Here is a 12346-nt window from a genome sequence, read left to right on the forward strand (position 1 = left end):
GTAAACCAGTAAACAAGTACTCAAGTAAACAAGTAAAGAAGCAACTAAACAAGTTAACAAGCAAAAGAAGCAAGAAAACAAGTTAACAAGCAACTAAACATTGTCTCGCACAAGTTAAACAAGTTGTAAATTCAAAAAAATAAAGCCACTGACCAGTTCAAAGCATTTGAGAAACTAGTTTGTTTTTCAGTGACACTTCTATATCAGATAGAGTATCTTTTTTGGCAAGGAGACGATCAAGGAGTTTCTGTTTGGATATGTTCTCTTTCACGGCTAGCATGCTCTGTAATTAATCATAAACTGCTTCTTTCTCATGCTTTTTGCGTTTCGCTACTTTGCAAGCCTTAATACCAGGAGGCCTAACCTCTTCCAAGTCAGGCACCATCTCCGCAGGTTCCTTCCTTTTGTTCTTTGCACCATCTTTGCAAGAACAGTTTGATCTCCATTTTTGATCAAACATAAGTTCCCTCCACGCATGTTCAAGGGTGAACTTGACCTGATAGTCATTGAAGAAGATGTCATGGGCAATCTTCATGACATCATTATCATTTTTGCCACTAGCTTGCGCCTTCAAAGTGGCCTCATAGCTTCCGAAAAACTTGCACACCTGCTCATTCACTCTTCCCCACCTCTGCTTACAGTGACTTGCCTCTCTCGGAGGGAAGCCACTGAGCTGAGGGTTTGAGTTGAAATACTCCTCTATTCTCTTCCAAAACGTAACTGCCTTCTGCTCATTACTCACTATGGGATCCTTGTTGGTGTTCAACCAAGCACTGATCAGCACAATGTCTTCTTTTTGTGTCCACTTTCTCCTTTCCACTGGTTTGGGAGATTCAGAGCTCTGGCTACTAAACCTAGGAACCTCAGAAGACTCTACGTCTATTGTTTGACTGCTCTGGGAAGTTAAAAGGTTAACAGACCCGGGAGAGTTCAGGGAAAAATGATCCATTTTGGTTTTGGTTGGTGTTTTTAAGTTGGTTTGTGTTTTCAGAAGTGGATTTCCTATGTTTTTAAACTAGTTTTTGCGTTTATAGGAGAGAAAAATTAAACATACTCTAACTACCAAACATTCATTATATTTAGTACGATTATACTTAATTACACAACAACTAGTTCACAGAGAGCATTCATTACACATCAAATCAGTTGAAAAACTCGAACATTCATCACAACAACCAACCAACACAGAGTTTGAAAATTTTAAGTTCAATTTACTTGTTCTAGTTCAGTTCTATTAGTTCCGTTAGTTCATTTTAAGTATATTTCCTCAAAACGTATATGTTTTCATTTTAAGTTCAGTTCAGTTTAGTTTAGTTTTGTTCAGTCTAGTTCTACTTCTAGTTCATCATTCACACGTGTTCTACTTCTAGTTCATCATTCTAATTCATTTTAGTTCAGTCTAGTTCTACAGCATGCACAGTTTAACATAACAACCACAAGCAGTTCAGGTCTAGTTCATCAATCTAGTTCAGTTGAGTTTACCTTTGGTTTTCATTCGAAGCAGAGCCTCTCCAGGTCAGCGACCTGGACAGTGAGGTTTTTAACCTGTGCCTGGACATGGAAACATCAATGAAACCGTGTTAGTGACTTAACTATTGATACACTAACTATACAAATATTTAACTACGTTAAAGAACATAATTGATACACTAGCAGAGTATACTTAACTAACCTCCAATATCTCAATCTTTTTATTGAGATTTGGCACCCCCTTGATCACCTTCTCAGCCTCCTCGACCCGCTTAGTCAGGCATCCGATCTCCTCCTGGACACCAATCACCCAAGGCTGACGATAATGTAACCCATCATCCTTGTTTACAAAAAAAAACACGACTCAGAATTGCGTTGCAACATAATTTATACAAGTATGCCAATTCAGACTTACCTCATAGTTTTTGCCGGTGAAGAAGCGCTTTCCAGGAAGTGTCGTAGTCCTCCTTCCCCCGAACCTCGTCAGTGATTCTCCCACCACACGGACACCTTGTCGGAATCTCGTATTGTGAATCGGCCACATATCCTAGCATGTTGATGTACTCCTTATGCCTCTTTCTCTCTCTTCTCTCTTCTCTGGGATCCATCTGTACCAGAAATCGACATGATTAGAACATAAAGACGAAACAAATAACATGCAACGAACCCTAAATTGAACCATCATGATGATTTACAACCATAAAATGAAACCCCCAAAACGATTTAGAACCCTTACTCGAAACCCCCAAATCGATTTAGAAACCCCCATAAACGAACCCTAAATCGAACCCGCATGACGAATTACAACCAAAAATCGAAACCCCCAAATCGATTTAGAACCCTACCTCGAAACCCCCAAATCGATTTCGAATCGAATCCCCGAGACCGTGAATCTACTCGATTTCAAATCCCCTAAACCGTGAATCTACTCGATACTGACCTGAGCTCGTGGAGGAGACAGTCCGTCGTTGATTAGATGGAGAAAATCTCCGGCAGTCGGCGTCGCTAGAGAAATCGTCTCTCTCTGCGAGAAACCCTAGCTTTTTCGGAGAGGAGAGAAAATGAAGTGAAACACGCTCAACCCATGTTTCTTCCTCGTCTATCCGAAAAGGCGTGGCCAATGGGTGATTGACACGTGGCTTGAACCCGTATCATACGGGTTCACTCGTAAGAGCCGGTTCACCGAAATTAACCAATTTTCTCTTCTTTTTTTTCGTTTTGGGCCTAAGAACCCGAGCCCATGAACCTCTTTACAACCGCTAACACGGATGCTCTTAACTAGATCTCTATTGCCGCAGTAGTTGGAGTTATTTCATCTTCCAAGTGGGATAATCTAATACTATAATTATCGACATATTTCTTAATCCTACTAGTGGGGAAAAATGCTAGTAAAAATAGCTTATTGTACGGAAATCTAATCTGGCATTTTAATAAGTATTTTAATACAGGTTTGACTTTAATATAAAATTGTAGGCAATTAGTCATACTAATAACTTGTGAAATTAAATATTTTTACTATTTGTAAAAATAAATTATATGTTTTGCCAGTTGCCAATAATATGGAGTATATAATAATAAACCCTTTAACAAAAACAAATGGAGTATATAATAACATTGACATGTCTAAGAAAATTTGGGCACGACGCTCTTCTTTTTCGCATATTTTGTTTTTCGGTCACAATCACTTTTAATAACTATAGGGCTAATCCTATTAAAACGTAGCTAAGTCTATTAGTTGTCCAAGTTGTACTTTACGTCTGACCAAAGAGTTGATCCGATCACAAAACTGAGAGGTCTCTGCCAGTTTTTCCTTTTTTGTCTTTCGTTACCGTTTTAAATTAAAACGCTTCTTTAAATTATTCTTACATTATTATTACCACTTACCAGACGCTCTTCGATTCGACGTGAATATGAAAATATCTCTTGCAATGACAGAGTGAGAAAGGGAATGTAATAGAGACCACAAAAATCTAAATATATCGCGTGATTAACACGCCCGAGTCACTATCGTATCCTTTTGGCAACCTTTTCAAGTTTCCTTCGTGAAAATGACCACACATTTGAAGTTCACATGCGACTGTTGTATGCAAATAATATTCGCAAAAAACAACCTTAATCAAAATCTGTATATGGCGGCTGTAAGATAAACAAGTGCACATCTAAAGGTTGAATTTTCAATAGAGCTAACTTTCTTAATTTTTATTTGAAAATCTGGCAGTTTATTGTGAAATAAATAACTTTTTATCAGGTCATAAAATTTGTTTCTGATTTTTTTTGGGCTCAACATCAACTATTTCATTAACCGATAAATTGGTACAAAGCATTTGACCACACCAGTTTAACCACACATACAACAATGCATCTTAGCAACATCTTGGAACACTCACTAGGTGATCTTTCACTCGGATCCAGCGCAGCCTAAAGTACATTATTGTATTTTTCACTACTGCAAGAACGAGTTCATCCCTAGACCCGGAACAAACCGTCTTTTAAACCACCTAATTCTACCACTAAAAAACAGTTAACAAAACATGACCACAACCTATGCGACTCCTATAGTGAAAGTCCATTGGAGCACCTCGCATCCTGGTACAAGAATGTGACTGTTAAAACATTGCCAGTTGCTACATTGCCCATGAGACGCATACTCTCGTGAAGGAAGACCACAGAAGTTATAATCAGCGGTTTTGAAACTGTGAAAGTCTGGTTGAGACAGTGGCTCCATCCACATTGAGCCGAAACCCTGCAAGTAGAAGAAGTAGCAACGCTACCAGATAGTCGGTACTTCGAATGCGTTGCCACTAAACGCTTTTAAACAACAAGCCACATGACATCTTCCGTAGACCACGTGAAAGAGTTTGAGACTCGCCACGTTCCACCTCCGAGAACCGGAGGAAAGACTTCTCTTGCTGGCCGCCTTCAAGCCAATGACGAAGCATTGTTTGATCAAAGTGAAGTACCTCACTTCCCTCTCCTAACCGAACCATAGACGATTCAGATCGGGGTTAGAGATGTTCAGTACACGCAACACAAAGAGCCGGTCCGGTGAACACATGTCCTCCTTATTTGCTCTGGTACGTCTCCGAAGGAGCACCTCCGAAGTACACCTGGGCGAGCTACAGCGTTGAACCACCCCCACGTCGGGACAGCTCCACGCACCACCACGCGCCCCTCTGCCTCCACATCCGAGTATCAAGCCGTCACCAAGTTTGGCTTCCAGATCTGCAAGTAAAGTGACACCAAACGCTACCACGCGCCACTACCTCCGCGATGAGAACTGACGAGACAAGGGGAAAATGCTCGTCAAGCTCCGCAATCAAAACCCTAAGAGCCGGCCCATCTCGAGACCTCCACTTCACACGGCTCGCGTCTGCTCCAGATTCGCCATTGGCCTGACCAGCTTCACTCCGCCGCGGACAGAGTACCACCGGGGACCTCCGTTGAGCTCCAGAGACATCCCACATATCGTCGGGAATAACGGAAATCATCGAGGAGGCAAAGGGAAAATGAGGTTGAGGTAAACAGAAGGCCTCCGACGCCGGCCAGGAGCACTGGACGTCGGGGGAAAACGCACAACCGCCTTTCTAGGGTTTTCTTCGAAAAGGGTCGGGAGAGAAAGCGTTGTGTTTGGGATCTCTTGACGACAAAGATGACAATAAAAAATTGTTTCCGATTTAAAGATGAAAGTACCCAACATTGAAGGTGAACGGCCAAGAAAAAACTATAAAACTGTGATAGCTAGCTCAATTTTCATTAGATTTTGCTTCTTCAGTAATCCTACAAAACTTATCACTGAGTTGAGTATCTGGGTTACTTTACCTCCATAAGGACCATAACTGTATATTTTTTTCTAAACAAATAACGTAGTCTCAAATTATCCCAAGAAGCTAAGTATTCCAAATATCTCCGAGCTAGTGATCTTGTTGTTACACTTTGTATCTTTTGAATCAATTTCACTGAATATTATATTGAACATCTTTTCCAATTTTACCTTAATATCTCAGTGCACTTTTAATATATAAAAATCTTCAAAGCTGACATAGTATACGATCAAACACGTTACATGTAAATAATTCATAAACGGACGAATATTTTGCAGGTTGCGAACTATACTTTACTTTAATCCGTACGTTCTCCTTTTATTTAATAAAACTTATCTTTCATAAGCAAGCCATAAGTTAACATAAACTTGGTTTGCATTATTGATTTTGTTGAAGTGCTAAAGTCATTAACGTTTCCGAAAACTTCAATCTACTAGTAATGAACATTATTGGGTTCATACATAACCTCTGAAACAGATAATCTGATAGTGTTACGGACCTAAGAACAAGAGTGAATCAAGCGGATCTACTATTACAAGAATGGATCAAACGAATCTACCAGTACAAGTGTGAATCAAAAATATCTAGCGGTTCAAAAATATGTTTGAATTGTGAAAATGAAAAAAAAACAGTCCAAAGTACTCTACAAGTTTAAAATGATTTATAGTAAATTTATATCATTACTTCTTTATCATAATTAAAATTAGCTATTTTAATAAATAATTTACAAATTCAATAAATATAATATTTTATTTAAATAAAATAGAAAACTAATTTAAACATATATTCGCTATTTTGAACTTTAAAATTAAATTATATCTATTTTTAGATAATTAAAAATAATCATAAATTTTTGGTGAAGTAGTATTCTGTTACCATAGTAAAACTATTTAATGTTTTGTATAAGAACACCAACATAAATATAATAAATTTTAATAAATATTTAATATCTAACAAATATTTTACTTTAAGTATATATAATTGATGATGAATTTAAAAAAATGTTTTTAAAACAATGATAAACTTATACATAAATAAATTTAAAATAAATATTAGTAGAATGATGAATTAAAAGTTTATTTTAATTATAACAAATGATACTTACTATTATAAGATTACATTATTAAAAACTGAAATGATATATGAAGGGTGTCCAATGTTACTAGTGTTTCTTGATTTTTCTTTACAAAATGAACCACTTGTACTACTATTTGAATTATTCGTAGATCAAATTTTCTTAAGTGGAACTCACATTTTTGTTACTTTTTTAATGACAAATTTTTGGTGGATATTCCACATTGGAAAACTACTTTTGTTCCATCTCCCATTCAAACTAAATTTATAATAATATAATCAAAATTCTAAATTTATAATGATTGGATTTAAAGTCTTTACGGCTGAGGTGCAATACTAAAACCATATTGCTTTGTTCTTGATTTAACTTACACGAGTTATTATTACTTGTATACTGTACACTCCAGTCGAAAGAGTTGGCTACTCGACCATTTGACTACAAAGATCTTAACGATGCAACAAGTTACTTTTCACCAAGGTATTTCTAGTTCGAATTCCGATAGAAAAATGTTTTTGGTATTAACACAAGCTAATTTTGGACCCAAAAACATTAGGACCCAAGCAAAAGCTCCAAAAAAATAATTTCTCAAACCACCTAAAACTAACTTGAGTAAAATTGTATAATATTAATGCATGTGCCATAGCATGTTGGGCTCAAGGTCTCTCTCAATAAATTGAAGCAAACTATATATATATATTATTAAAACTGAAGTACAAATAAAATTACTCTTACAAATTATTACATTAATTTTCATTCCAATTTTCACTCAATTTAATAACTTTATTAATTATATTACCTTAACAATACATAATATGATTAATTATATTAGTACCATAATAGTAATACTGCAGAATTTTAAACAACTTCATTAATTATGTTATTTTAACAATACATGACATCATTAATTATATTACAATAATAATAATAACAATAATAATGTTTCAAAGTTTAGTTTAGTCTGTTTTACTAAAAATATTTTTATTTTAGATTCAATCGGTGAAAATTAACGTAACCAAACAAATAATTCAAAACATATATAGTTTATGTGAACAAAATAATAACTTAAATCAAAATAATAAAACGTATTATATTTATTGTCACTTAATTTTTTACTCCATATAATTGTTTTATTAAATAAAATACTCTTTCAGTTTCACTTAATTCAGCCAAACACATAAAAATATTTTTTTTGTTTACATAATCAGTTAGGTATGGACTCTCTGGTACCATAGGTACATGTTATTTCTTTCGGTTATCGGGTTTTTGGGTTTTGAAATAAGGCTCGGCCTTTGGATATTATAAATCTATGTATGAGTTTCGAATTGGGTTCTCCTAGATCTAGATGAGTTCGATTCTGATGTATATGAAACTAAAAATATCCAAATAAACATGTTCGGATATTTGTACCAAAATAACTATATATATTACCCGATTTGGTCAAGATATTTTCAATACAATTAGTTATATGACAATATATCTAAAATATGCAACACTAATTATGAAAAATAAATATAAATATATAAAAACTTAAAAACTAATACCCTGGCGGACGCGTAGGTCATTGACGTTAAGAGTTTTCAAGGCTCCTAAGACAAATGTTGTAGTATAAAAGATTGTCGAACCAGTTCTGAGGGAATTCGAAGCAATGAGAATGCAAGTACTCACTTAATCTAAGTGCAACCAATGATTTAGATGAGTTTTAAACTACTACTAATACTAGAAAGCAATTACAGAATGATACTTTCTTTACTAAGGAAAAAGAGAACTCATGGGCATAGGGATTAGACCTTGGGTGATCAAGTATCGAACTAAGGATGACAAACGATCAATCAAACTATCAACCTTAACCTTAGACACAATCTTAAACAAACTCTATGTCTAGATGAATGTTCATTTACTAACATATCTCAAACATCAAATGTCTTTGGTTGAATAATATGAAAGCAATCATTACTAACAAGTCTATTGGCTATCTTAACACCTTTAACAACAAATGTCTTTGGTAAAGTATGTTAAAAGCTTATGAGAGTTGTCTCAGGCATTTCATCAAACACCTTGTGGGTGGAAAATGCCTATCGATCAACTTTTGAGTGGCCAACTCAGAAGATGCATTATGAATACTCTACTAGCAAGGAACAAGAATGATCTACACTAAAACATCCTAGAACTAACCTAATCACCCTTGATCTCCCTAACCCATGAATTCAAAAGGTGATTACTCACTAATCTCCATGATTCCTCTTAAACCCATATCGGATTTCAGATTAATCATGTAGAGGAATAGATAAGAAATCAACAAGAACACAAGATCAAAGCAATGAAATCTCAATCAAAAGAAGTTTTTTTACTAGTTGTTCCTTCGAAAAAAGATCTCTGCCTCCAATGGCTTACAAAAATTACTTAATTTAGGTTTTTTGGCAATGTAAAATGTGCGTAATGAAATGACCAAAAGGCCCTTAGAAAAACATGAGTTTGACAGGCAAATAGACGCGGAGCGACCTCGGCATGTCGCTCCGACAAGTCGCTCCGGTCTTCGGGAGCGACCTCAGTGGGTCGCTCTGAGAGGTCGCTCCGGGCTTCGTTTTGTATCGTCTCGCCATGGAAACACGAGCGACCTCGGAGCGTCGCTCTGGCAAGTTGCTCTGGGAGGGGTGTCTCGCGATAGAAACGCGAGCGACCTCTCCATGTCGCTCTGGCCAGGTCGCTCTGGGAGGTGTGTCTCGCGATAGAAACGCGAGCGACCTCTCTATGTCGCTCTGGCCAGGTCGCTCCGGGATGTGTGTCACAGCGACTTCATGTAGTCGCTCCGGGAAGTCGCTCCAGGCAGTGCTCGTCCAAAGATCACTCTAATCACCTCCCTTGAGCTCCAAATGTACCCAAATGTCTCCAAGAACTCCATGTGGTACTCCAATACCTAATAGAGACATATGTATGCAAAATGCAACCTAGACATGGCTAAATCCTAATCTATATGATGAAAATGCACATGAATAAATGGATAAAACAATATGAATATGCAAGATATCAACTCCCCCAAACTTATTTTTTTTTACTTGTCCTCAAGTGAACTTTCTAGAACTCATAGGGAGAGAGGTTTGAAGGTGGGAGCTCATAGCCAAAAGAAACACACAAAGCACTCAAATCAACATCTAAATTCAGCATTAGTACACCCTCTCTTATTATACTATAGCTTCTCTAGGCCTATCTCAACTCTTTTCATCCCTACACTCATCATCATGCATTCACACATGCAAATCAGCCAACTCTCAAGTTCATTAAGCATAGCATCAAGTGAATTCTTGCAAATAGTCAATTGGTCCAAATCATTTAGTTGAGTAAGAGAAGACTTTTATTCAAGTGGGTCAAGAGGTTCAAAAATCCATGATCTTTTAAAGTGGTTTACTCTCAAAACAAGTAGCCTTGACATTGCACATAATATATCTAAGAAAGAGACCAACCCATGCATACAATGCTCAATCTCCATTGTTCTACCATTTTCCCAAATATACAGGTTACACAATCACTTCCCAATGCCAAACTCAACTCCCATCTCTCACCAAAAGATCCCAAGAATACTTTGCAACTAAAACTCTTTTTCTTTGAAATCTATAAAGGATTTTCTCAACTTCTAAACAAATCTTAGCTCTAAACAACTTTGCTAGCCTTTTTTTTTTTTTTTTTATATATATATATTTTTTTCGGAGGCCAAGACTTTTCATAAACTCGAGCTAAATGTTTATCTATTAATTCCAATAAGATTATCCATTTAAACACAAAGAGTCTATTCTTTTCCTTCGAACTTTTCATGCTTCCAAACCATAGTCACCACACTCACCCCTACCTATAGCTAGACAATAGAGTGCCTAATCTAGCAAGAATGAAGACCAAGCATTGTCGTTCCCTATACTCTCAACATTATGCACATGTAAGGCTTTCCGAAAAAGGCCTCACTCATCAGATAATGAAATCTTAAAAGGAGGAAGGGATTTTGGGAATGGTGTACCACTAGAGGTTGTCAAAAAGATTGGCATAAACGATGTGACAACTCAAGTGTGTATATCCATGATTCAGTACACAAGGGACCATGAGCAAGATTCATTAAGTTCGTTCAGTTCAAATAAGGTTGTAGTTGGCTTCAAATATTGAGTTTCAGCAATCAACAAGTTTCAGGAAGAGTTTTCAAGGCTCGAAGCATACAAGTCTTTTTGAGAGGTGCATAAGCTACTCAGGTGCAAAGTAGTGTTCTTTACAAGGCATTTAAAATCATTGCTCCCAGTGCAAGTGAATGCAACCTATATGCTCTAGACTCTCCTAGAAATGCAAATGATGCAAACTAAATGATTTTTTTTAATGGAAATATATGTATAATGCAATGCATGAGACTCAAAATCATCAAAGCAAACGTGATCAAATACTAGGTACCTCCCCCCACACTTAAATCACACAGTCTCTGTGTGAGTGAGAGAGAGATACCCAAAAGACAACTAAAATGCAAAATATGAACTGGTATATACAAGGGAAAGTAGTAGTTCTATGGGGAATGAGTAGAGGGAGATGCTCCCTCCTCGTCGTCCTCAGGTGATAACTCTTCAATGTAGAAGGCTTGCCCGAACACAGTTGGTTTTCTCATTTTCTCCTTGATGTCAAAGTGGAGAACATGCCCTTTACCCAAATGGAGATCAATCGTGCCCTCTTTCACATTAACAATTGCTCCTGCTGTAGCTAGGAATGGCCTTCCAAGAATCAATGGGTCTTGAGCCTCCTCACCCATCTCAAGCACCACAAAATCTGTAGGTATCTCATACCTTCCAATCTTCACAGGGAGGTCCTCTAAGATGCCCACAGGGTACTTCACTGAACGATCAGCTAACACCAGAGAGAGTCTACACTTCTTGTACTGACTGAATCCAAGCTTCTTTGCAACAGACAAAGACATCAAGCTGACACTAGCTCCCAAATCGCAGACACATTTCTCAAATACCATAGGTCCAAGAGCACAAGGTAGTGTGAAACATCCTGGATCCTCTAACTTCTATGGAACATCAAGCCTCTGGATGATGGCACTGCACTCATGGGTAAGAATCATCATGCCTTCCATCTCCTTCTTCTTTGCAGTTACAATATCTTTCAGGAACCTGTTGTATTGAGGAATCAACATGAAAGCGTCGATGATGGGCATTGCAACCTGAGCTTCACTCATTTGCTTCTCAAACAGAGCTTTGTACTTCTCTAGCAGTTGCCTCTTGAATCTACCAGGGAATGGAAGTTTGGGTTCATAGGGAGGAGGAACAAAATAATTTTCACTTGCTGGAGCAAGAACTTCACCATCTTTCACTGTTTTCTTCTCTTCCCTGACCTTTCCTTTACCTTTGGCTTCCAAAATCTTCTCCAAGATTTCATCATTGATTTTCTCATCAACAATCACCACTTCATCATCTAAGTTGATGGCCACCTCCTCACTTAGTTTCTCAGCATCTCTGGTGAGGGTTGTAGGAGGTAACTGCTTACCACTCCTAATGGTGATAGCTTTGGCCTCCTTCGGGTTTTGGTCAGATTTTCCAGGTTGAGATCTTTGCTGGCGATTCTGGTGAGTGTTCATGGAAGCAAACTGATTCTCTAAATGCTTGACTGTAGAAGCAAGATGTGAGAATTTGTTGTTGAGCTCATTGTAGCTCCCATCAATCTTGGAATGAAGGTTCTTCAACTCATAACCAACATGCTTCTCACTTCTAGTCTGAGACTCCAAGATTTGTTTCAGCAAGGTGTTAGTGCTGCTCTCTTAGGAGCAGAGGAACCATATGAGGGGTTTTGCTGAGGCTGATAGATGCCTTGCTGGTTGTTTCTAGGCAGATAACCACTCTGTTGGTTGTTGGAATAGGATTTCTGTTGGTAGTTGTTGTACTGAAAGTTGGACTCTTTTTTGTACCAGGTACCATTGTTGTTGATGAAACACAGCTCTTCCTGACCTTCCAAACCCTCA

General features: G+C 37.4%; 1 protein-coding gene across 1 annotated transcript; it reads right to left on the reverse strand.

The window, feature by feature from the left end:
- Nucleotides 1-289: 289 nt before the first annotated feature.
- Nucleotides 290-949, reverse strand: LOC106363771 (glutathione S-transferase T3-like). Its single transcript, XM_013803463.2, has one exon. It carries the CDS (start codon nucleotides 947-949, stop codon nucleotides 290-292), a length of 660 nt encoding a protein of 219 aa, XP_013658917.2.
- Nucleotides 950-12346: the final 11397 nt, after the last annotated feature.

This window comes from Brassica napus, chromosome C6, assembly GCF_020379485.1.
Source record: "Brassica napus cultivar Da-Ae chromosome C6, Da-Ae, whole genome shotgun sequence".
Taxonomy (NCBI): domain Eukaryota; kingdom Viridiplantae; phylum Streptophyta; class Magnoliopsida; order Brassicales; family Brassicaceae; genus Brassica; species Brassica napus.

What these genes read in the sequence shown, in the direction of transcription:
- LOC106363771 (XM_013803463.2), bottom strand. Translation starts at nt 949, where the DNA reads ATGGATCATTTTTCCCTGAACTCTCCCGGGTCTGTTAACCTTTTAACT.